Raw genomic sequence first — 27,996 nt, 5'->3', positions numbered from 1 at the left:
TGATTTTTGATTGATTATTGATCCGGATCACCACCAAAAATTAATCATCTATTCCTGGGCCCACTTCTGACAGTTCCTGAAAATTTCATCAAAATTGGTCCATAACTTTTTGAGTTATGTTGATGACAGGCAGACAGACAGACAAACAAACAGGGGTGAAAACATAACCTCCTTGGCGGAGGTAAAAATCTCTGAATGACAAAATGTTTTAAACACAAGGAAATCATCCATTATCATCTATAAAATTTATTGACATGTATTTATATATATTACAAAATATATTACGATTTATGCCAATCAATATGTTTACAATTATTATTATAATAATCTTTACAAAATGGAGTATATCTGTTTCACGTAATTCACATCACAAAGTGTTGTTTTCATGCCCTGACTGTGTATAAAGCATGATTGTGTCTGACGGGTTCTAGTGTGTTGTATTTGACAGTGTGTAAGGTGTGAAAATATGTTAGATGGAATACAGGGGCGGATCCAGGATTATTTGAAAAGGAGGGGGGGGGGGGGTTTGCGGATGCGAAAGCGACTCTCTCCACCCCCACCCCCCCAGCTGGAGGGCCCTGATTTTTTTTTTGGTATTTCAAAGGGCGAGTGGTGCCATTTGGTACGGTTTAGAACTATAATTCAGCTAGTCAAAATTTTAATATTAATAGGGGACCATTGGTGTGATTTATTTTCAGAAATCGAAGGGTGGGGGGGGGGGGGGGGTCAGGACCCCCCCAAATCCGCCACTATAATAGTATGTTAGATCTAATTCTTTATTGAAAGTGTCAGTGTGTAGATGTGGCAGCTCATTATACAGACTCACATTTTGCACAGGGTCATATGTTACGTTTGTAATGTGTTTTATTTGAATTTGTGTGTAATTTGGCAAGTAGTAAGTACGCTTACGACAGAGAACATTCTAATAGATGATGCAGGTTTTTCGTTTGGAAATGACTGTGTGATGTGTTGACAGTTGCCACGGTTAGTTATACTGTGACGACATCTGCCCTGTACTTATATAAACTTATTTAAAGGATTATTTCAATTACAACACAGATTGGTAACCATTAAATAAATTAATACATGACCTTACTTCCTACATTGTAACGATATTAATAACAGTGTTTACTTCGTTGTCTGATTATTCATTCTTATTTGTTGCCCAACAATACCTATACAGCCTATCTCTACCCTTTCCACAAAGATCAACAATTGGTCTTGAAAGGGCAGTTTATCCATTTGTTTTGTCTGGCGTGTTCTTAATGAACAAAAAACCACTTAATCCTATGGCAATTTGGAAATGGGCAATCTCTGACAAAACCAACAAGTCTTCTTCTCAGAGAAAGGCTGATGATTGAAATGGTGAATTCCTTCAAGAAAACCGGTAAAAGAAACAGGTGTTGACTTGTATAGGTGTGGCAGTGATAAGTCGCACGATTCAAATCTCGGTCGTGAACTTCTAACCATAATGGTATTGAAATATAATGCACGCATAAAAACACCTGTGATAAAGGCATTTTTCTTATAAAAGCAACGACATAGACAATTACTGCATTTTACCGTTTACCCGTACATTTTCCACAAAGAATTGCTTAGCTATTTAGGCAGATCATTGACCTTGACACGCAAGTACCATGTGACTTTGTTGATACCCAACAAACCATCACATGATCCGCGTCGACATGCCATTGGCTAGAAAAGAACCTGAAGTAATGGCATTGCCGCAGATTTTGACAACGAGTGTACTGTTTCTTCTTTGTGAAATCAGGAGAGTATTGCATGCACATATACAGTTAGGAGTTTATGCATGACAATTGCATAGCCTCATTACCCACGGAAGAGTTCCTACAATATACTTGCGACACTTGCAAAGCACGTGTCTCTGTGCCACACCCATGACCGTTAATTCGTGTATCAGTGTGCCTATCTTCATTGTCTTATCAGTCAGTCAAAAGCTTTTCACGTTACAATTGGCGAAATGAAATTCTAGCATTTTGAAAGAATTAATAAGATGGCTATTCACGACACTGAAACTGCTGAACGAAGATCTCTGAACATTCGTATTGAGTTTTAAGTAAAGTTCAATTTCCATTTTCTCCCTTCGTTGTATCTAAACTGCTTCAAAAGCCAGTATAAAGGGAATTTTATTGCAGATTTATGGCTGCTCCAAGCCTCTGATAAAGTAAATCTCCTTAAGAATCCTCGTTCATCATTTCCACGGACTATTCATTGTCTGTTTCAAATTATACACTTTTTGTTAAAATTGACGTCGTCTCGAATGTGACAATGGTATTGCATCATGTTACAAGTGGCGTCGGTACATGTGACATCTTGGAGATAGATGTGACGTCATTCGATGATGTCACTACAGCAAATGTGACGTCACTCCACATCTCATTAACCAACATCTGCTTCCATGAAGCTAACGTGGTAACTCCTGCTACTTGTGCCGTGTAAGATGATTGATACGACCATTGTGACATTGCGGTCAATGTGGCAAAATCAGTATTTTCATTATAAGATACCGCCAGTGAATCTATCGTGAAGATGTCACAATATCACGATTGTCATCATGCATCAATTTCTTCTACTCTGACGTCATTGTGGTAGGCAGTGCTGTCATATAGTCAGATAACATTAAGAAATCCTCATGTAAAAAGTATCTTTGCATGAATACGATGATATCAAAATTGAATCATAGTCCAATTTACACACCATCAGTCATTGCAGATCCCAATAGTCACAATCAGGCAGTGTGTCCAGCTGTGACGTCATTACAGTATATATGGCGATCCTACAGTTGTCCAAGTACGCCACTTAGAACACCACGCCGGTAGCTGTGACTAACATTTTTATTGTTTCCCATGCACGCCAAACAGTGCGCCAGAAATGCAACAGTAGTAGATGTGCCAATTTGCATCACATTTATCACTATACGCCAATTAATACGCCGGTAAAGTCTGAGCCCCCCTGCACGAAAATGTCCCTGGCTGACGCGTTGTCCACGTAGACAGAGGTGTATTGCCCTTTCTGAAAAATGAGAGAAAAAAAGATCATTCATCCAGTGTGTTACTAAGTTTTACTTCTGAATCACAAAGTTTTACGTGACATTTCCCGAATTTGAATGCATTTTTGAACTACCGTCATAACTTTCCAAATTTTACAAATCAAGCCAAACAAAAGTGGAATAAAAGTTATAATAATAATTATGATAATAATAAGACACATTGTTTTTTTTAGCTACATCCCCACCCACCTGAAGCTGCAGCAAACCGTTCAGGCTAACGGTGAACACGTGACTGTTACTCTCTAACCCCGTGGTGTATTCCAGTGAGCTGATGGAAAAAGTATTCATGTTAATTACACGGTAACGTCCCAATTGTGTTATTTGTAAGGCAAAAACTTTCGGTGCTACCGAAAAATATAAATCACGACGCACTGTTAAATATCAATCATTCAACTAAAGAAATCTACACATATGAGCATATTAATATTTTTATTTAAATTTAACCATATCTGAAAAGGAACGTCTTCTAAACAAACAAACAAACAAAGCAAACAAACAAACAAACATACAAAAAATACAATTGTTTTAATCACTTTCAAATCAATTAGTTTGTTGCAGTTATTTTATCACAGTGTTGTTTTACTTTATATCTATACTAGTACTTACGTATGCTTTTGACATAATGACTCGATGCATATCAGCACTCGGATGCTATCCCTTTTCCGTAATCTCCGTTTTTTGCCTTTTTTGTGACCATCGTGCCGGAAGTGAATGTTGGAAGAGAACTGGTATATTCCGTCACGTGGTGCCGTAAAGCGGCCCTCTTTAGAATCAAATACGTCACCTCTTTGAAAGGCACCGCCGCCAAATGGCTTTTGGCAAATAGAAAAATATATATTAGACATATGACAGTGTTTCTTTTGATACTAATAATTTGTTAATTCGTACTGGTAGAACAGAATTAAAGCCAAAAAGATTTGTTTATTTCTATACTTGTGTAGGAGATACGAGGACAACTGTGTTGGTAATAATAATAATAATAATAATAATAATAATAATCAGCTTTCTATACAGGTGACAAAGTTAAACATTAATTTTTAAAACTTATTTATCAAAATAATCAATGGCTGAGATTATTATAAGCTTACCATTTGAAATCTTTTTAATTCTAAGAATGTTTTACTGGACACTGAAACAGCGTTCCGCAGACGACAGTGGAAGCCCGCGCTTATTTTTGGTATGACCGTGACCTCATCAAGATCAAACATGCCTGGACCCAGTGGCGCCCCCGTGTAGTTGCTTCGCTGACATCCGGGACACTGAAAGTTGAAAATATTCTAGGGTAGAAAAAAATTTTGAATAGTTTTATACATAACAAAAGAAAAAAATACGTGGAATATATCGAGATGAGCCAATACTCATGTTTCATTTCTCCATCAAGTTACAATTTTAACAAAAATTTTATTTAGATGGAATTTTATTCTTAATTTATTAATTTCACCTTTAACTATTTCCAAATAAATTGAAATGCTCGTATAGATAAGACATTGCAAAACTCAACATCAAAGCAAAATAATTCCAGTGTGGATAGTAATTCACGTAATAGCTGTACACCTATAGTTTTCTGTCGTATTTAGACTCTTACCATGACTCGTATTCGCACGGCAAGAAGCTGCTCTGCTCGCCTCTCTGCCACCTCTGAAAAAAAAAAAAAAAAAGAAACAGTTTAGGCAAAGACCCAGTTTCAAATAATTTTCCCAAACCGTCTTGAAGTCTGTTACTGACTGCACAGGTCCCGTTTTGAAATCCCCAACACCATATAATGTGCTGGACCATATTGTTCTAATACCAAAAGAAAATAGACAAAGGAAAATATAAGTCTGAAGCACTGACAGGGTGGATGCCAGTAAGTGTTTAAAGGTAGGGTAAATGTGTGTGTGTGTGTGTGTGTGTGTGTGTGTGTGTGCGTGTGTAAGAGAGAGAGCGAGTAAGCATTCGCACTGTCACAACTAACACAATCATGATAATTACGTACACACTATAAAACTTACTACAATGCAGTACGGTCTCGAGTTTTTGACCTAAAAACGTGCTTTTTGACAAGATCAAAACCGATTTTGGAATACGTTTATCTGGTATTACCAATAAGAAATTGTTTCGGGAAATGATATTGATAAATTTTCATCTAATTTAGGTGGAAAATTTTGCACCCCTCCCCCCCCCCTGTTGTTATAATTCCCAACTAATACAACGGGCGAATTTCAAACATTTTGCTGTAGACTAGACTAGACTAGACGATGCGTAACGAAACTACACTACACTACATTGCACTGTACTATATTTCACTATACCATAAGTTTACCTTTCACCATGTCTTTGAACTCCTTCATTAAGATGTCTTTGGTGACTGCTGCTCCCGCGGGTCCCGGGGGTCCTGGGGGTCCGGGTGGACCAGGGGGGCCAGTAATACCCTAAAATATTGAATAAAAGACATTTTATAACAGTGATAAAAATGAAAGCAAGCAAGTGACGACAATAAAGGGAAATTAGATTCATATTTCACATTAATACGTTAATGGTATAAAGAACTCATAGAAATATAATAAATTCTACTTTACCACCAAAACGGCGGTCATTATTCTTTTTATTCTTGTGTTGAGAGATTGTAAAAAAAAAACAACGTTTTTTCAAAAACCATGGACTAACAACTTTGAATGTCGGAACGGATTTTTAAACCATTCATTCATTCATACAGCATTGGAAAATTATCGTTTACCTCAGGAGAAACCATTTTTTGCCAAAATGAACAGTTGTTTTCACCTTAAAGGATGTGAGCACACTGCACAAAGCAAAGTTCAGTACATGTAGTATTTTATAAATTTTACAGACGAGGGATATCTCGTACATTTGTCATCAAAATTTGCACGGTGAAAATAATAAAGAAAACATAAACTCTACTCTAGTTGACGCTTTTTGCCGTTCAGCGAATGATAAACCTTTGACAGCGAGCTTCCTAGTTTCAGTAAATAGGGAAGGAAAATTTAATATAAAGCACAAAACAGTTATCAAAAGTATTTTACTACAATGACTAAGCCACAGGGAAGAAAATATTTTTTTTTGCGTTTGTTCTACTTTTTTTGGGGGAGGGAGAAGGGAGAATGGGAGAAGGGAAGCGTGAAGGGGAGAGGGGAAAAGGGAAAAAGAGAGAGAGAGAAGGGAGAATCCCAGAAGCTAAGGGAGGATCATTAAAAGTGAAAAAGTAGGGTAAATCTTAGGCGGGGGTGGGGGTGGGGTAGGGCCTTCACGTAATTAGCTGAAATCTGTGGTATTTCCCTATAGCATTTACTGCAGATTCTTCGATCAATAAAAAAATTTATACCACAACCACAAAATTAATGATAAAAATGAAAAAGTAGGGCAAATCTCAGGACAAGGGGGGAGGGAGTAGGACCTACGCGTAACTCGATGAAATCTGTGGCATTTCCCCATGGCATTCACTGCAGATTCTTCAATTAAAAAACTTTACATCACAATCACAATATTTATGATAAAATTGAAAAAGTTGGGTAAATCTCAGGACAATAAGGTTGAGAACAGGATAATAAAAAGACAGAGGGGAGAAAATGAACACGGTTGGAAGAGTACATGCATACTTGATGACAGACTTGATAAGGGACATCATAGTCGCCATCTTGGAGTCCAGTCCCAGCTGCGTTTCAGTTTGTTTGATTTATTTGATCCACACAGAATGGTCATTTCTCCTCTGTTAACTCGCCCCTCCTTAAACTACACTTAACAATACCGCCCGCGTCTCCTCGGGGCGAGCGGAACCGCTACGACTCTAAGGCAATTCAATTATTAATCAAATTCTATAAACACGCCGTGATTGTTTTTGACAAAATAAGAATTTGGGCGGAGATTTTGGCCTACTTCATTTGTGCGATTAACCATTCAGCTTTCTGGGCCCAGTGCTTAATCCCTGAGGCTCAGCCATACTTGGTATTATCGAACTCCATGGATAATTATAAAGAGAATTAATTGTGCCCGCGCTCGCGAATACCGTAATATTCTCTAAGTCTCCAAGGTATATTGCTTAAGTCTTTGTATGTGGTTCGTATGTTACACCGTTATTGACCGAGAACGATATAGAAAGTTATTAAGTTATAGAATGTAAACAACCTGGTTTTTGTTCGGGGAACAAATGAAATCGTTAATGTGATCACTGTTTGGTGTAATCTCTGCGGGGATGTTTTAGTAAGTGACGCGCGGGGAGCAGCCGGTTTCACCACCTGTGTCTCGCGTCGCACACAATACTATAAATAACGGTTAAAATTACCTTATTATTACACAATAAATAAATAAATAAATAAAAACTAGCGAGGTTGGATAGGCTACGCCTTGATGGTTTTAAAGAGAAAAATGGTGAAATTTCTATTAAAATGTTTCTATTCAAAGGTTAAATACTCATTCTGTGCTTTTTAAAAGAAGTTTTTAAAGTTTTAAATAACATCAAATTGATAAAGCTCTCTTTCTCATAGCATTCGTCTGACTGAACTGTTTTATGGTAATATAATGCTATAACATGAAATTGACGTGTCTTATTTCTACCTTAATATATTTCCTTTCCACTCCGAAATCATATTCCATTACCATCAATAGAAATATAATAGAGGGAAATATTTATTATGTGAATTAAAAGCCAATCGCAGATTATTAGACGCCATATGGGAAGTATTTATTTACAATAAGCACCATGCGTGATTTCAATCCCAAACATATTTGACAATTAATTGCAAAGACATCGTTTTAGCGATACTACTCGTAGACCCCTTTGGGCGAGGCTCACTGGCGCGATGTAAGCGTGCGCCGCAGAACAATAAAGCAGTCCACGCAATAATCTCATTGAAAATTAAGAAATCATCCATCTACGAATTTAAAGTCTAGATTACGCATATGGAATACATAACAATTGTAGGATATAGAGCCAGTTAAATTGGACAATGGGCGCCCCGAGAGCACGCGAATTCATACAAATGATTAAATATCAATTATAACTGAATAAAACCTTGTGCAGTGATACGCGCGCCTGCGCGTGCTTGCATTTAGGCCAGCTTCTTATAAATGTTTTGCTGTCTTATTTTCATCCTATTTTCCCTGAATGCTATAACAGAGAACGAATTTTCTTTCAAAAGCCTGATCGAAACAAGGATGAGTACTTCTTACGATCACAAATACATCTATACCGAAGTTTGTTAAAGTACTAAAAACAATTTCAGATAAATGTAGCACATTTGTTTCATGGCCTTATCGAAATTTTTATTTAGAAAAACACCTGTTCCTTATTCAGTCTTATATAGAAGATATCCCCTTTGATACATCTAAATTTTATATCAGCGCCAAGAGAATAAGGTGACATTTTTCAAACCTTAAAATTGGAGAGACCGTAAACCAATAAGGTGAACTGAGGTACGACTGAGGTATTCTGAACCCCACCTTTGACAAACTGGTCGTCATCTATGACGTCATTTAGTGTATTTCCAGTCAAATTTTGACCGGATGTCATGACAGCGTCTCATGCAGAATTTGCTGTTGTGGAACCATTGACTTACCAGCACTCGTCCTTTTTTCTTCTGTCTTTTATCTGCTTTTGGGTTTTTTGAATGGCTGACAAAGTTGCTCCAACTGAGCTGGGGATTCACCCTGATTGGCGCCTGAAAATCAAGAAAATAGAAAGTTCACGAAAGACTCTGTAATGAAAAACTGAAGTTGGTATGACTTTAGATATGTTCTAAAGGACCCAATTCCAGATCATAAAGACTTTGACATCAACACTCATTCGGTCACACACGAAAACAAACGAACTAACCGAATAATTTTTTAATCCTCCTAACGACAAAAACGTTGTTTGCGATGTCACGATTTGCGCAATCTCTACAGACGTAGAAATAGTAATGTTCACGGACAACATACATTTCATATCATCTAAACCATTCACACATTTCTGTTGAAAACATACTTATACTCTTAGCTTAAATTGAATTGACAATTTAAATACAATGTATAATGGCTACTCTAAGCGTCGCTGTATGTATGCGCCCGTGTACGTGTGCGTGTGGGCACGTGTGTGCGTGAGTGTGTGACTCTGTGTGAATGTGTGTGTATGTGCGTGTGTTTGTGTGTGCGCACGCGCCTTGTGTGATAACGATGAGGATGCAGGTTAGGGTGGACTGCACCCTAACAGCCCCCTTACTACGCCATTGAGAGGTAGGTATTGATGTCGCTGTAGTCCAAGACCTCGACCCAACGCGTGTCAAAGGGTGCTACTTTAATTGAAGTGCTTCAGAAACTTAATCGAGGAAAGTGGCGTGTTAAATGCCTGTGCCACGGATTACTGAAACCTGACATGGCCGCGAATTAATGCGAAAGAGGGGAGCGAGGGGAAACGCTGTTTTAATTTTACTTTACTTCATTTTACGAAGGGAGATAAAATACTTTTTGACACGTTTCTGAACCGTCAGCCAGACCCGTCACCCTATTAATATCCTAGATCCCACAGTCAATGTATTCCGCTTTAAGTGACCGTATAACATTGAACCTTACTTTACAGGTAGTCGTGGTGGTCAAGCTAATACGTAAACCTTTCTTGGACCTGTCTTAAAGTTGATTTCACTTTTATCACATTTACTTTACATGTTTGCTCCGACGTTCTAATCGTAAATGTTACTCCGATAATCTTTCTAAATTATAATGATCTGTACCTTATATATATATATATATATATATATATATATATATATATATATATATATATATATATATATATTTTTGCAAATGCTTTTTCTGACGATATCTCACTATGGACAACTGCCGCCATATCACGCATGTCTGGTTTAAAGCTAAGAAATTGGGAAAATACCGCCACCAGCGACCTCAATGCATCGGGTACTTAATATTCCCCTCGGGCGCCTCTTAAAGTCGCTACACTAGCAAGGAGAGGGGAATAAGAACGCGTGTGACAGACATTAAGGATCGTGTTCCATTAATATCAAACCTCTTTGTTAGCATTGTTCACAGGTCACCGGTGTCAGAAGTGAATTTGTGAAGAAAGGCCTGCAAACATGCAATCGGAACGCTAAATCTCCTTTAAATATTTTCATAAGCCGTCTGTACACAATTTTCGGTAAAGTTTCGCGACTATGAGCCGCTTAATTGATCTGACATGAGCAGCAGACGACAATTTGACATGTGACAAACGAGGATCTTATAAAGACACGGCTTCCTGACACAGTCATTTGTTTTCTCTCTCTCTCTCTCTTACTCTTACTCTCTCTCTCTCTCTCTCTCTCTCTCTCTCTCATTTCTAAGAAGTAATACATGTAACAATAATAAAATGCCGTATAAAAGCACTTTGTCTGTGTGTTTGGGCGATGGACATGGGGGGGGGGGGGGGTAGGAGGGTCACATGACTGCCTCCAATAAAATGGCGAGAATCAATTCCTCCTCTCTGGTGCAACATTGCTTCTATTCTGTACATCATGTTCTTGTATTTTATCTTACTGCAAACGCAGACCATTTCATCACAGCAAATGCACTGTTTTGCTGAAAATTGACCAACAAAAGCTGTTTTTTTTGTTTGTGTACACAGTTAAGGAAAACTGGCAGCAAGTGGGATATGTACCAGTAGGTATTAAAACTTCTTCTCAAATAAAAATTTCATCAGCTGTGTTATGTTACAAGAAATAATTCCCTGATGAAGATGTATTGTTAGAGATTAAAATATTGGAGGTAAACTAATTCAATATTAAGCTGTTAACTGACGAAAAAGTACTTTAATAGTAGCCTTAATTCACTGTTCAGTTTTATCCCTAACCAGTGTCACTTTATGACGACACGCAAACGGTCATTTAAGGACACTAACCAGGGGCTTTAGTGGTCGTTTTTTAGTGGTCAGGCGATGTATTTGTAATAAAGTACGAACGCACTGGCCATTTCGATGACCACTCCCGTTGACCGCTGGTCTCTCATTTCCACTCACGACAGCTCTTCAATCATTTATCACTCTTGTTAATTTTGATCTTTTTAACCTTTTGTTTAATTGCTATGCAAACTAGGAAAATACCACCACTTATTCTATGCAAGAAATATTTATTCATATAAAAATTCAATTAAATGAGAGAATTAAGAAGAAATAGGAGAGGGCTATTTTTCTATGACAGCCCATGCTTGGATGTCAATAAAGTAGCTCTGGAATATTATGATAGTCATATATTCCATTATATCAAATGCATTGAAAATGGCTGTTAAGGGACCGAAATTTCGACCCTCATTTTTGTCAACAACTGCATACATGTAGTAATAACTTGCCATCGGTCAAAATTCTCACACGTGCCTTGTGTCCCCTGTCCTCAAACTAGGCGGGTGCGGGGCCAGCAGGGGTCAGGTGCCTATCGGGAGACCGCCGTCACCCCTCCGAGCGTCAAATTCTCAAAATATATGACATGCTACGTATGCTAAGTTCGACAAGGTTGTTGCTTCCGTCTTCGGGGCAAAAACACCGTACACACGGTTTAACATGCGCAGTACAAGGTAGGAAACATGGTGTCACTGAAGGTGACGCACAGTTTAAGGGACACACGCATGCCTGCTCATTCATCCGTCTGCTCTTCCCTCCATCCATTCCACCTTTTATCCATCCGTACTAGACATTCGTTCGTTTGTTATTTTCTTTTCATTCGTTCGGTTTTCTTCAATCCATCCATCCATCCACAATCTTTACAGTATGTTTCTACCAGAAATTTGTGATCAGTCGATCAAATTTTACTGAAACCTGTAAAAATGTGTTTTAAAACTTATGGAAATATTAGCTTTATAATGAGTTAAAACTTTATCTTATTAGGAAATTTTATTATTGAGTATCTTTATTGTACTTGGTTTTATGTGAGAATCAGGCAGTTTTTATCTAGAATCTTAATATTTCTTAATACTTTTGATTTTTTATTGTAATTGTGCCATATTTCGAATGGTTAAAGAAGATAAAATATTATTATATTATTATTATTACATTATTACTCATCCATTCTTCCATCAAATCATGAATTCTGCATTCCTGCTATAAATTTCGTCTTATACTTATATATAATATATTCATTCAATCCTTTAATGGAACATTAATTTATTTATTTAATTATTTATTGAAGACACTGACCGGTACCGACCCCGTAACACAGAAGGATCACACAAAGTTCAGCAAGAGCTCAGCGGGAAGCAGTAGAGACGGCTTCCGTATCGTACTCTCTACCGCGTGAGACCGCGGAGAGATAACATGAACCACACTGGATTAAAGAGCGTGCTTTATCGCCCTTACTTTCGATATTTTGACGAAGTTAAATCCCCTGGATTAAGCAGATCTATAGAATGAGATAAAAAACTCGCCATTAGACGCGGGCAGGCTATATGGGACGCAGCAGGGGGCATGTCAACGGAAAGAGAAATGGGAGTTTATTAAAAATCATACGACAGCAGTGTGTCATAATTGAAGTACAAGTAAAGTTTGCGTTTTCAGTGACGCCGAGTATAAGTAAATACTTCCCCCATCTTTTTTATTTTATGTTGGACCTCAATTAAGCGCTTAGTGTTGTTGATAAAGAGAATAAAGAGGAAAAAAGGGCACACCCTTATCATTATTTTATTTCAGTGTACGCATTACTTTCTGTCTTTTCTTTCTTCCCCTTACGTCATCTCTCCCTCCTCCCCTTTCCACCCCCTCCTTTCTCTCTCTCTCTCTTTCTCTCTCTCTCTCCATCTTACACACACACACACACACACGCACACACACACACTTTCTCTCTCTCTCTCTCTCTCTCTCTCTCTCCATCTTACACACACACACACACACACACTTTCCCCCTCCCTCTCTCTCTCTCTCTCTCTCTCTCTCTCTCTCTCTCTCTCTCTCTCTCTCTCTCTCTCTCTCTCTCTCTCTCCATCTTACACACACACACACACACACACACACACTTTCCCTCTCTCTCTCCCTCTCTCTCTCTCTCTCATCTGTAACCGTCTCTCTCCCACACAATGTGGTACTTAAAATGCCATCTTGTGGTTAAGCAAAACGCATCCCTGTGAAATAAATCGAATGGAATTCTATTTTGAAGGCTCGCCTGCGTTTCGTGACATCTCTATAAACAGACTTGTCTTCGGGCATGTATGCTAGCGTTGTCCAAAACACCTCCCGGATATTTAGGTTGATCCGGGCACGGTTAGAACTTTAACATTTCCAATATCGAGCACACGCACTTAAGATTTATGACAATGAACAAAATCTGTCTTGGCCAGCTTTGTTAATCCCCAGTATATATGCTCATATATATTTCATCTTGGATGCATCTTTTTTTTTCAACTCCCGGATCAACAACATGAGAACCCTTCTAAGGACCACTTCACCCGTCTGACTCCAGTATTTCAACAATTTCAGCTCCGAGCCAACGACAACATGGCGTGGAGTAATTCGGGACTTGTAAACAACCGATATTTCGCTCGAGCCAGGTTAGAGCGAGGGTTATTCTCCATAAACAAAGCATTCATTCAGAAATGGGAGGAACGAGGCGGCGTAGCGTGCAGTGTCGTCTGCGCGTTGGCGCCCGAATACTGCTGCGCGCGCCACGAGGGATGGGGGGTGGTCGCGGGTCGAACTGATCGTCTGCTCGGCAGCCGTATATCAGGGTATTTTGGCCCTTACCTTTATAATAATGAAAAAAGGGTCGGATGTTTACGATTAAGGATCGTTTGTAAGAAATTTCAAGACAAATTTGTGGGTGTGTGTGAAACACGTGTAAGTTGATAGCAAAGCAAGTGATACATGATTCCGAGTATGTCTGTAAAACCGCCATTCACATCATTTCATCATTTAAGCGGGCACACTAAACTTGATCATCAGTCTCCACGAAGAAGAAGTAATTTGGATATTCTTCCATGAAATACTTGAGGGACAACCTTAGCCATGACAATAATATGACGGCAAACCACAAGAACAGAGTTGAAGACAATCTGATTGTGTAAAAGTATTTACCTGTAGTATTAGCGGTGAGGAAAGTGGTCGTTGAATAACAGAAATAACACTTCAGAAATTTACTTGTCTAACATCGGTGCTTTGCCTCATCTCGAGCTTAATTGGGTCTCAGAATTTTCTTGTACGCAAACTGTACACAAAAAAAGAATACAACCTTAGTTCTAGGTTGTGTTGAAAATGATTAAGATGTAGAAAAAAACCTTCAGTCTGTAAAGTAACAATCGCTAAATAACACGACTTGATAATATATATTAATAATGACTTCCATCTTGAATCTAAAAAAACAGCCAGCTAATTAATATAGTAAAAAACGACCAGTTAATGAACAGAACTTTCCGATAAAAAAAAATTAACTAGCAAAGCTTAGATCTGAATAACGCCCTTGTACTGGCAAAAAGCTCGCTTCTCTGGGTTCTTTTAAAAGAGTTTTTACCAAAATTATCTGTAATCGTTGGTGACGCATCAGCACGGGGGGTGAAGAGGCGGAGAGAAAGCTACGAATTATTCTGCCAAAGATTTTTAAATTCTACAACTGCGTTGTAATAAGAGACGTCTTAAAACAAGGTTTTTATTGACGAGGGGGCTCATTGGAAGAGACGGCGTAAAAATTGCGAATGCATCTTCGAAATTTCCGATGTAGGCTTGTAGAAACCTCTGAATGTGTGTGTGTGTGTGTGTGTGTGTGTGTGTGTGTGTGTGATTGCTTGTTTTTTATGTATGCGTGTTTGTGTGTGCGTGTGTGTGTGTGTGTGTGTGTGTGCGTGCGTGTGTGTGTGTGGGGGGGAGGTAGGTGATTACTATACAGAAACCAAAAGCAATTGGCGCGAGATGGGGGGGGGGGACATAACGGGAAAAAATATAAGTACTTCAAGTTAGACAATGGTTGACTGGGATATTGGTCTAATATGAAATAGCATGATTTTTATATGCATTTGTCTTGAAGAAGTGATCAAGATCCCTTAACTCCCTTGAGCCTGTGCATACGACATCCTAAGTAAATACAACGTTTTTAGTGAAAGTAAGGGTTAGTAGGCCTATGAGGGAATACAATGTAAAAACATTATAGTGTACAACAATCTTCAGGCCTCTGTCGACGACTCTGTTCTACTTTCAACTCAGAAAACTATCACAGAGTCATGGAGCGGCAAACATAGACTTATTCGTATTTATTATTACATATGCACTAAAACTAGGGGGGCGACAACCTGAACCTTTGATTTTAACACGACTGCGTCACACTTGACCTGCAGAACGCGGAGCAAAGCCTTAATTAAGGATCAAAGTAAGAGCAGTCCGCCAGGGTCAGCTGTCCGCATACTTGACCACACCGGGTCCTAGGCCATGCGATCGATATCTAAATCGATTTCCGATCACGCGCCTCTCTATCGCACCTTTGTCTTACTACAGAGATAATTAAGATCTTTGTGTATCGCCCTTTAAAGGCAACTTCACGTCCCCGGTTAAATGACGTCTAACCAGGGTCGCGTTCCGTTGGTCACTATGTGGTGAACGCTCTTTAAAAAAGATCAATGTCCAGCGAAATAACAACGCGTTGACCATTATCTGGACTTCGGCTGAAATTTGACCGTTTAGTCTGACCAGTCTTTTTGAAAAGAAAAAAGAAAAAACTACATGCGATAACTTAACATGACGATTTTATCTTCATCAAAATTTGATTAAAACTAATAAGTTTTCAATTCTAATGTTCGAAGTTCTGAACCAGTTAAAACAGGGGACGAAACTGGACTCCGGGCTGTAAAACTCGGTAGTGACGAACACTGGGCACTGCTTTACCCGGGGGGAGGGGGGTGGTCTGAAAAAGTGGACCTTTTACCATAAAAAAAACTCATGTACTAAGATCAAATTTTACCCTCCCTCCCCCCCCCCCCCCCCCCCCCCGCTACCGGCCTGATACCCCAAACAACTTCCTTATGGTAAATAACCTTTTCATATGAACTGTTTTCATCTGAATGAAAACAGACAGTCCGCTTGTTTGAAAACAAACAGCTTTCACGGAAAACCAGTCATTAAATAAAATGAATTCGAAGACAAAACAATGCGAGACCTGTCTCACAACAATATCTGTTAGTTTTGAGATACACGTCACTTAAAATCTATTGGGAACAACCGTCGTCAACTGCGGAGTAACAAAAATTATGTGACAAGCGCGTGTCACCGCATTCATTACGACACGAAGGGCCTGTCACCAGCCTCAAGTGACACTTAATGAGCACGGTGACACCTCGTAGGGACGGGATTTACTCAATGACCAGACGCTCTGTCGACGCTTATGCCCCCTTAACAGCCTTGATGCAGCACATTTAACCGTGAGGAAAGGAAGTGATGGCACGAATATGCTGGCATGATTGGAAATGTACCTGACTGTGTGTGTGTGTGTGTGTGTGTGTGTGTATGTGTGTGCGCGTGTGTGTTTGTATGTGTGTGTGTTTGTGTGTATGTGTGTGCGCGTGTGTGTTTGTGTGTGTGTGTGTGTGATTTTGCTGTAAATACGATTGCCTGGTGGGGGTTAAGAGTCGAGAATATGGCAAACGTGTGTGTGTGTGTGTGTGTGTGTGTGTGAGCGTGAGCGCGCGCACGCGCCCGTATACGCTGTTCAGCGTGGGTGTGTTTACACTCAGGAGGCAGGGAGGGGGGTCTCCTAATGGTTTCAGCCAACCCTTGTGACCCCTCTCATTGATTTGTACACACAATCATAGATCCATCATTGTACGGGGCTCCTCTCTAGAATTACATCAATTATTCTGTTGACTGTTCTTAAATACATAGACCGCTAAACAAGCCATCTTTTTCTTTAACCGTGCTAGGGAGAACGCTCTCCCAGGCCTCGCGGCCACACGGTCAAATTAAGCCCTCCTCGAAGAGAGATAGATGATTAACCCTGCTCCTCGACTGTCTTATTACGCTATTAAATGAGCCGGACGCGTCTATCTTTGCCAAAATAAGCGCTTGAGATCGTGAGAAAGCTGAACTTAAGATTTTCTCTCAGAACCACTTAAAGAGTAAGATTTTTGTTTACATCAAGTATGCTTTGGCGTATCTTGGACCAAAACATCATGTATCATAAAATCCATCATTTCTTAATATTAAATTCACGTACTGCTTACATAACAGACACAGGATATATAAATCTTAAACAAATGCTATTGCCTAAGCAAGGGCGACTATACTTTCTGACGACTTTCTCTTGTCATAATGATACATTTTCATGTTTTTATTTTCTCTGTTATCTATGTGCTGTTACTATTTGTCGGCGACTAGCTTAGGTACGTGCGTTGTTGTCGAAATGTTTCAGGGATTCATGAAGTAATCATAAATATCACCGCCATCGGCTTATATAAAACCCATTTTGCCTTTGTTTTTTTTTCAATCTCATACTATTCATCGACCCTCTTCCCATTCAGAAGAGTTCTGATCCAAATACGTGAACTTGTTGCTGAGGAATCCACAAAAGCAAAAATGTTTTCGTCAAAAAAACAAACATATAAATTAAAGACCAATACCGTTGTGGAGGAGCTTTAATAATTCTGGCGCACCTATTTCGGTTTTTTTTAATCTTGTCACCAATAACCAAGGTAGCTTCGGGCTAGCAGACATAAAAATCAAAGCGTGTTCACTGTCACCGGACTTACTGAAACGCGCTCATACTTTTGTCTCATAAACAGACTACACGCGCACGCCATAACAGACTAGAAATTACCTATCTCTATTCAAAATTACAAGGGATAATTGTTCGTGGCGTAATCATCGAATCTACCCAATATGCCGAATATCTCTCTGTCGAGTTCCCAACTTAAAAAATGCCCTGTTGCTGTTATTTTTATGTCGTTATTGTCTAAACGTGGCTTCAGTAGATTGAACCTGAGTGTGCATGCATCTTTTGCATCTTAAAATAGTAAAAAAAATGCAGACGCTATCAATTTCATTAGATAAAAAGACGCAATATCATTTTGATCTGTAAGTAAAAACTATCTGAAAAATAAGCCTTCAGAAATCTCTGTGGCAGAAGTAAGATATCAAAAGAAAAAAGAAAGCAAGGGAGGTAGAAAGAAAAATATAAATAAATACATTTTAAATATTGAGAAAAAAAGAAGAAAAAAAATGATTATAAAAACTCGCTGCTTGTCCCTTTAATGTGAGTGACATCTTGACATCGAGTATAAACATGGCTGACCGGGCAGAGATGGACATCATCATTATTGCCCTCTAACGCCAGCCGAACCCAAACTGCACTCACTTACACACCTTTTAACGCTCGCGGGACAGCGTTCTAGCTTTAAGATGCATGCAGTCAGCGTCCTGAGAATGTGAATTAATGTTCTCCCAGCTACAAGTGATCGTCTTCTTGTAGTAGCTGTAGGTGGCATTATCTGGGGTGCCTCGAAATAATTTCAAGGACGGTAGGAATGATTATATAAATTTCTTCACCATAGATTTTGCCCATATTGCGTGACTCAGAATGTTCATGATACAGAAAACAAGATACACATTCTACAATTGGAGAGATACTTTCTCACAAGATGGACGAATGTTTGCAATCATTTATAGTCATTAATAAGAGAACTAACTGTTATGGATATGTAAATGTTTAATGATATATATTTTTATTTTTTATTGGCGCCTCGTGAAAGCCATTGTGTCATCTCCGCAAAGTCACTCTCCCTTCGGCGACACCTCGGGAGCATGCGCAAACAATCCCCACGAAGCATTCCGTTAGATCATTCATTATCGGTTATGAAATGATAATCGCACTATATATTATCATTCAAGCAATTGTCCTTTTTCAAAAATGTCCAAAGAATACTTAAGTGGGCGGTAATTACAAAGTGAGAAACTAGACGACAACTATCAGATGCATTGACACAAGATAAGATAACGAGTACATGGGATGGACAGGTCATTCGATGTCCAGCATATTACATCATTATCGTCTCAATATAGCCACTTTAGGTAAACATATATCGATAGTTTATCAAACAAATAAATAAATAAATAGATTGAGTGGCTGTCCCGACATTGCGCCTGTGATCGACTGCTGTTTTTAAGGGGGCCAGAATATTTTTAGAACTACCTAATAATTTCTCTTCATTATCTGTATCCCATCTGGTGCAAAAAGGGTAATTAGCTGTCCATTTAACGCGTTTCATTAAGTATGTCGTTTATTGTACATTTGGTGACAAATAGGCTTGAAAAAATATACCCCAAAATCCAGGGTTGACATGACTTATAATAGCGGTGGTAAGCGATGCGCCGTTAAAGGCAGTGTCCAAGCGAATTCTTAGGTCGCATTCAGAACAGAGGATCCGCGGACTAACTGGTCCGCGGACTAGATATTGCTCTAAGGCAAGCCGCCTAATCCCCCGATGGCCTCCCCACCTCCACACGCGCCATTAAAGGGATAAAATCTCGGCTTCTAGGTTAAATTGCTAGTTTCCTGCAGGGGCAGCGTGTGTGGAGGCGGGGAGAGACCATTAAAGGATTACGCGGTCTTCCTTTCATGTAGGTCCGCCATATTTAAGCCTCGGCCTTGCTAAACCTCGGCTCTTCTCGATGTGAATGCTCTCCATTTCAACAAAACTAAAAATGAGACCAGAAAGTTATATTTTCGTGCGATAAGCAGCGTTTCTTCTCTTCACCAGATTTCTTTTCATAACATTGGGCGTCAATTACTTTCATCTCTGTCTCAAAAAGAACGGTTTCACACATGTTTTGTATACAAGGCCAGTTTTCCGTTATCCATTTCGAAGTGTTTCACTTATTGTTTTTATCTTCCATTAGACCGATGATTTAGTAAACGCGTCTCCACTTTGGAAACGCCTGCCTGCTACAGACTTAACAAAACGTTGCAACTTCAAAAGTATCTGCTTCATTAATAGAATCCCCAACACCGGATGAGTTAAAATACCACTTCAGTTTGCTTAATAATATTATCCACAAAGGTATAAAACCCGATAACGAAAACAATAAAAAAAAAACGAATGGAATTTTACTGCATAAATATTGTTGGCAATGATGTAGTGACTGAACTTAACGCAGCTTAATGCTCACATCTATTGGGCCGACGCTTAAGGCGGCATTGCCCCTTAATGTCTCATTTAGGCCCCCGTTTTGGCACTTCTATTTAGAGAGACATTTAAAGGCTGTAAATAAACCCGCATGGAAAAACGACGAGACCGGAAAATAGCGTAAAGGTCGCGGCGGCCATTCCTTAGCTTTAAGGCATTATAACAATATTACGACCTAATACATAACGGACGCAGCGTCCCTTAAAGAAATAATGGGTTTTGTTAAGCTTGGACCAAACATGAGACCGTAATGAAAAAAACGCCGCACTTCAAACGGGAGAAAGAGTAACGTAAATGTTGGCTTCCGCATCTGCCGTTCTTGTGCAGTAATTCGCCCACACCGACATCCCACCTGAATACACAACACCAACAAGAACCATCATCCTCAGCCCGGGCCTTTACAATTAACCGTGGCCCCTGAATCTGCATTTCACCCCCCTTGTCACGAAACATACACGTTTCTCAGACACAATACACCAAAGCAGAGCCAGGAGAATGGATAGGTAATGGCGTGATATCCAACAAGGGCCGCAGTGTCTGTTGCCTCGATTCCGGCGTGTTATTCCAAGCGCCGTGATAGTTTACCTAACCGGCTATTTCAACTCATCGAGGCTAATTTTATCCACGCGGAAGAGAGAGGCATGAAGCAGACCCTGTTGTGGTAATTAAGATGAAAGGAGATTAGAACAATAAAAGGCGATAATACATGATGGATGGCAGTCGTGCTGGGAACAACGGAACGATTATTCGGCCGAAAGTTTGGGACATAGGAGTGGGAATGATGTGGAGGGGCGCGGGGGGGGGGGGGGGTGAACGTGGGGGTGGTGGCAAAGGTGAGTGAAGAACATGAAACATGAATGGAGGGGAGGGGTAAAAAGAGGTAAAAAGAGGGGGTGGTGGGAGTTGGGTGAAAAGGGCATGGTCGGTGTAAGGGTACATGGTAAGAGTATTAATTGGGAGGACTGAGAACTGGCTGGATGATTATCGGGGTGACTTAGGGGGTATTGTTGAGGTGAGGAGGATAATAGGTGGGGGATAGGATGCTGCGGGGCACACGCGCGCATACGTGTGTGTGTGTGGGGGGGGGGGCGATGACGGGCTTATTTGAAGAATGAAAGTCATGAGGTCATTGAACTTTAAGCATATGCATCTAAGGGCAACCAGACGGTCTTCTGGCTTCTTTTAGCCACCATTTACTCTGGAACAACATTGTTACCTTGCATTCAATTAGAAATAAAACAATATTTTTTTTTAAATAATGAAAAAAAACAAAAAAAAAAACGAACCATTGATTGATTGGATCCCGTTTTTTAACATAAGAGCAAAAATGATACGTAAAATCTTAAGCCAAGTGCACAGGAAAAAAAAAGGAGTGGGTTTTTCAACTTTGCTACGTATACACACTCAACTACATACGCAATAGAATTCAAAGCGATGGCTGTAGTATAACACATTGAAAACTAACTTATATAACGAAAAACAGTCCAGTCAACGTCAACATTACTGTTTCTGCCTATTTGCATCCTGTGCACTAATTCGAGCAGACGGTATCAATTGCAAGCCAAGCCATTGTATGTAAATAATTCATAATGAAAGAAGACATTATACAATCATCTGTAAGGGCTTCCCTCAGACGGAAAATACGACGGATTTAAAGCAATAATTAAAAAGGAACATTCTGTATGCCCAGTAGTAATTTCGCTGTCATACATTTATAAATAAGCTAATTTTGAATCCGAATACAACTGATATTTTATGTGAACCTGCATGCACGTTTAAATGTGTGCCAGCATGTGCGTGTGTGCGTGCGCGTGCGTGCAATGCGCGTGTACTATGTTGCGTCTATTTATAGCAAGATTGAAGTTGTGATCATGATCAGTAACTCAATGTTATAGAAACTTATAATATCTGAATGAAATAATATCAAACACAATGCCGCACCTAACACAATGTCACACGTAACACATTGTCACTCCTAACACACTGTCACACCGCATCAACTTTACTCCAAATCAAGCTTTCACAGTGCTTATATTCAAGCAACTTTTCTTACGGCTACAAATCATAAGTTATCTTCAGGACTCAGAACATCAAATCTTAATTTCAGTTCATGGTCAGTCCTTAGGCTATATAAATACGACCACAAATTAGGCTATATTCATTTTTGCGTTTACACTCATTCCTGGATAACGTATCAGCCCGAAGCTAAGTTTGACAGCGTTCATAAGTAATGATACCACACTAACTATGTTAAAGAAAAGTCGATAGTAGACCGATGATTCGACTATGTCCACTACCACCGCCTATGTTTACAACGTGATTCTCACTTGGAATCTTACTGAAGGCTACCATAAATCAATGTATATTATAGAAAGTGGCCGTTGCTTAAGAATATTGCAATTACGATTTTACTAGTGACAGACATCCTATATCTTTGGTGGAAATGACTCTTTCTCTCTTCTTTCTTATAAGACTCCCAGAACTGATATATGGGTATTTGGTGCAATGCCTTCATCAATAAAACAGGTTTCAACCCGTGCAAAGTATATAATAAAATACACCGACTTGGTCTAATGGGACATCTACAAACCAAGACCTCGATGAACTAAATTTTTCATTAAATTCCGTGTAGTGATGGTAAAAAGTGTAAACCATCTCTGGAGAGATTGAATGAGTATTTTACCTATAAGGGATGACGATTTAAGATCAAGTGATCAGGATCCTTTGAAGATGGATTGAAACTTCATGCGTCAAAGAAAAAATGAACACATTTAGTCTCCTTAGAGTCAATTACTTTTTCACCTATTCAAAAATTTTGAAACGCCGATCATCGTTCTCACGGGACAAGTTTATCCATGGTTGCCTTAATAACCCTAATAACCCTAACACTGTTTTAACTGTCCTATACATATATGTGTTTTTTTCTGAATAAAAGAGGGCCTAAATATAAGAAAACATCACTTAAAAACCCATCTGTTCGGAGACCACCCTGAATCTTTTAATCTATCGGAAACACACGTGTGAAAACAGCGCTTACACATGACTTTTTAACTGGTGGAGAGCGAACACTTGTTAGAGAAAAACCAACGTCAGAAATTAGAAACACAGGGCGTGAAACCACCATCTCCCCCCTCCCACCCCCCCCCCCCCCCCCACTACACCCACACACTCTCACGATTGCACGCGAACAAACATACGTGCTTATGCACTGACGCATGCATATACGCACGCTAACACACGCACACGCGCATACCCACACACCTTGAATTCAATGCTAATTTTTTAGTTTGTTTTTTGTTTGTTTACTCCTGTATAATACAAATATTCATCGCACTTTTCATCAATAACTTTCAGAGCGCTACACTCAAATATGTCCTCTACAATACTCAGATATTTACAATAACGGCCCCAGTGATCACTTACCGACGTGTCGTCATTCTCGTTTTCCTCATCATCTTCATCGCCATCCCTGTCGAAAGAATTCCCCCTGAATCTTCCCATCACAATGTTCATGAGTATAAATAAAAGTATTAAATAGCGAAGTCCACGCCGATTCATTTTAATTATCATTTACTTAGAGTGGCCTAGGTTAAGCGTCATCAGCACCGTTGTGCAAGAATATTCCTGGAAATTTTCCTGGAAGTCAAAAGCAGGCAATGGATAAACGTGTCTTTCACCTGACTTAATCCTTGATTCCTGTGAATGGCGTGAAAATCAAATAAAAATAGACCCACGTGTTATTACTCCTGGTAAATTTCCCGTTTTGTTTCCGAGTAATGTTTCAGCGTTCAAATAATGTTAAACCCATGTTGTTATTGCTTACATGGGCGACCGATACTGTCACGTTGTCACTGGTAGGACGAACGCTCTGTGTGCTTGTTTCTTTGGTAGAGGTAGCAACTGTTGATCTGGCTAATGCTCTTCGCTATTAGCAATGTTACTGCTGTTTAAACAACCTAAATGCTGTTATTTTTAGAGTTTTTCCTTTCAAGTTCCAATAATTCAAATGCTTGTGGTATTACTACAAATGTTCCCTTTTAACGAAGTCACAACATACAGGTTTTTTTACTTCTAAGAAACCATCCAAGATTTCACCTCAATAAACGCTTATTTTTATACGGTGTCTCTCGATGATAGGATTAAACCATCTATTAGTGTCGACATACGCCTTAATTTTTGCCTCGAGTTATCTTAACACATTTAACGAGGGATGAGACACCGCACCAAATTGAATGTATCCACAAAGTGACTGACTCCGCACACTTTCCCCCTCAATATCCGAGAACTTGAGTTAACGCTAACTTCTCACTCACGGTGACTGCCTCGGTGCATTATCTCTCCCCTATATCCCAGAACGCCAAGGGCTGACTCACTCCAAATCAATAGAGGCTAGTAAGTAAAATAATGATTCCTTTCAACGGGATGATGACAACACCACCTCGCCCTGTTTTACTTAAGTTATCTCTAAAGTTTCACACGGTCGGGTCCTCTCTCCCATACTTGGATGTTTTCTTGAAGACAAAAAAATCCGAGCGCTCTGGCGTTTGCGCTGCACTTGCTTAAGTACCGGTCAGATTTGTTAAACTGTTTTCTATCTCTGTCGGGCCACTGAGTTTCGTGAACGCTGTGCTGGCACCTAGAGTGTAGCTGCAAAAATGAAAACTGTCGGTTTGCAGTTAAATGTATCCCTCTGGCGTCCCGTAGTTTTGAACGGCCGGTTATAAAACTTTTTGATCTTCACGTACGAGAAGCCGTCAAATAAACTGCAAAATCGTCCCCAACAAAAATCCTCGGATTGCGTCCTAAAGGTTCGGAACTGCGCCGATCACTGATGACCGTGTAACAGGCGGTCGTGCTACCTCGGATCTCCTATTTTCTTCTCAGAGACCGCGTGGACTCTTATGACTCTTATCAGACGCCGAGGTGTGAACACCGCTCTTAATCAAAGGGTCCCTATCTCTGCGTGTTATGCCACAACCGCGAGGGTTGATTCAGAGTTAACAGAGGCGTTAAACGCTTCTCATTAACAAGCCCAGGTTTGGCGGTCTCGCGTCTTTAATGACGAGGCCGTGTCCCTGCAGGTAGCGGCCGTATTAAGATAATTATGTCACATACTCCTTCAACGTTGTCCGTCCTCTAATATGCTGACAGCCACTGTAGCGACAGCAGAGTGTCGACTCTGTCGCCTACCCGTTAATCAAAGTACTGCCTTGTAGTTTCAGTTGTACAGCGTTATCAAATGTATGAGTTATCCGTCACTCCAGCATATTACGATTGGTTTCGTTCATTCAGTCCACGATGTAAAACTCTCGTCCAGAGCTAAGTGGACCGGAATGCGTCAGGTAGTGTAAATCCCGGCCTTAAGTTAATACGCCAAATACCACACACTAGTGACGAAGCTAATCCTAATACTGGTGAGGTCCGCGGACAAACACCGTTGAAAAACCACCACCGACCAGCGCTCGGTTAAGTTAAGCCTCAGGTAGCGCTTTTGATTCGAGGCCGGAATCCCGCGTGGCGCGTGCCGCTGTAATGCAATTAAACTGAACCCTTCGGGTCACGTGGTCCACTCCGCCCGGAGAGCCAAGAGGTGAACATATTAAATGCTGCAAAAACGCTCTCTGCCGCCAGCGCCGCGGAATGCGGTGCTTTGATTGACAGCTCGGCCGCCCAATTAAAAAGGCATTCAAGGAAGGGAAGAAGAGGGGGGGGGGGGGGGGGTGCTTAATGAGTTGTGAAGAACGCGAGATGGCGTATTTCTTTTCACTAAGTCGTAGCTAGTTAACGATGTTTTTGCACCCAGGCCCGAGGCCAATGTTATTGTATAAATATGAGTACACTGAACCGGGGACGGCGACTCAATGAAAGAATACATGAATGGAAACATATTAGGGCCTAGTTCGATTCATAACAGGCACAATTGATACCCCCAACATCCTCGACATTTTCCAGTTATATTATAAGAGGGCACACAGAAATTGTAAGCACAGCAAGAGTGCAAATATGTACCTCTATTCCCGCGTTTGTGAGCCGGACGCAGTTGTAAAGCGAAAAATTAACTTTTTCTTTAATTAAGCGAGCTCAGCCCCCTATGACTCTTGCGGCCTTTTCAAAACTCACTCCACCGGCTAATAACTATTGAGGAGTGGCAATAACGGGCCGTATTTTTTGATTAGAAGGAATGCTGCGATTTTAGATATGATTTGTGGTCGATTATTGGCCGCAGTCGGTAATTTTGCCAATAGAAAGGTGCGGTTTATGCCCGTGAAATACAGAACTAATTCGACATAATCTAAATTAAAAATCGAAAATAGTGGAAATTTGTTTGTATAAAGTATGGTTGAAACAGTCGACCTTTTCAAATGACCTATGTAATTATTATCATTGTGGCCAATTCAATTCATAAATTGAGAACTAGTGAGAATTGTAACTTTAAAAACAGGTTTAGTTCAAATATTTGCATTCCAGTGTTTTCGCGGAAGCGTTTAAATTTTACCTCTTTTAAGTCGTGGGTCTAATATTTCAAAGCAAACGAAATAGAAAACCAAGAAAACAAAATAATTTTAGTGTTTTTTACCTATTTTAATGGCAGTGTATTTTAAATGTTACCTACATGTTTCAAAAAACGTTTTAACTCCTTTCGCTTTAAATTATTGTACAAATCTTCCTTGAGCTTGGAGAAAAAGGAGAGTTATCAATTGATGTAATGGCATTTTCATATACACGTATAACCCGAAGAAATAACAGATATACATGTACCACTATTATATTGCTGAATGACTTAGATTGTTGTCTATCTTTATACGGACTACCAAGTAGTGCCAAAATCACTGAAAAAGACTTGTAAAGTGTGATAACATTGTATAACTATTATGCTGCACACGAAATACGATTTAACTCGTGTAACAAGAGGAAAATGGGACTATTTCATCAGCCAGCATGCTACCCTTGACAAGATGCTAAAAAGTATTGTATCTCAAATGACGTGAATAATTTGATAAACCTCAGCTGATTTCTGTTTGAAATAAAGATGGTCTTATGCCTTTATGCATATGCCAATAGTTGTACGTAATTCTGTCATTTTTAATCAATCAATCTCGTTCAATTTTAATGGAAGAACATGGATTTCTTAAACTCGAGCGCCAGTACTTCAAACGACAGACAATGTTGAAAGGCTTTATTTCTTCCATGCGGTTACCTTTGCCTTTTTCTCTCAGTCTCCATCAAAAAACAGACATAAAAGCAGATTTTGATATTAAAGAAGGAATGAAAGGTTACGTCCCACGTTCTCTTCTTTCAACCTTACGCCGTGTTGCCATGACGACCAGTCGTCAGACGCTAGGTCCAGGCGCCGGCGGGTCACTATTATATTGCGAATCTAAACTTACCTGCGAAATATGATTGAAAACACGAGGATGTGGAATGAAAATAATAAGCAATAACATAGTGGATTTTTCCTTTGAGTTTTCCACTTCCTAAAAAAGGGACTTGCTGGCTAAGGCAGAGCCTTGTAGAAAAGCGACGACGGAACGACTAAGACGAAAGTTTTGAGTGATGGATAAGAAGACATTTGTCAAGACAAATAAATAATTTGGTTTTTTTAAAATAAAGTTTGACTACCCTTTACATGTGAAGACAAAATAAACTGATGATGAATCGGGCTCAAAGTTTCAAAACAGATAAAAAAGATAACATTTTCATCTATTATTGTTTATCATTTTCGAGTTTCCGTTTTATAAATTGTGCGTCTTTTCTTGAAAGAGGTTGTGAATTCATAAGACACCCGATCTTCATCGATTTCATCTGATCTAGCAGACGATCCTTAATAACCT

At 39.6% G+C, this 27,996-nt stretch overlaps 1 protein-coding gene across 1 annotated transcript; it reads right to left on the bottom strand.

Annotated features, from left to right (window-relative positions):
* Positions 1–225: 225 nt before the first annotated feature.
* LOC106166013 (adipolin-like) lies at positions 226–25,699 on the bottom strand. The gene is made up of 8 exons (XM_086995827.1): positions 23,588–25,699; positions 8,620–8,721; positions 5,373–5,481; positions 4,656–4,708; positions 4,159–4,329; positions 3,677–3,882; positions 3,260–3,338; positions 226–3,033 (listed from the first exon to the last, which is right to left on the bottom strand). The coding sequence occupies exons 1-8, from the start codon at positions 23,732–23,734 to the stop codon at positions 2,935–2,937; spliced, it is 966 nt and encodes a 321-aa protein (XP_086851953.1). The 5' UTR covers positions 23,735–25,699; the 3' UTR covers positions 226–2,934.
* Between the last annotated feature and the right edge of the window lie 2,297 nt (positions 25,700–27,996).

This window comes from Lingula anatina, chromosome 9, assembly GCF_051362555.1.
Source record: "Lingula anatina isolate TDL-2025a chromosome 9, LinAna3.0, whole genome shotgun sequence".
Classification (NCBI taxonomy): domain Eukaryota; kingdom Metazoa; phylum Brachiopoda; class Lingulata; order Lingulida; family Lingulidae; genus Lingula; species Lingula anatina.
Note: the sequence above shows the minus strand (reverse complement) of the source record. Positions and strands in the feature narration are given on the sequence as shown.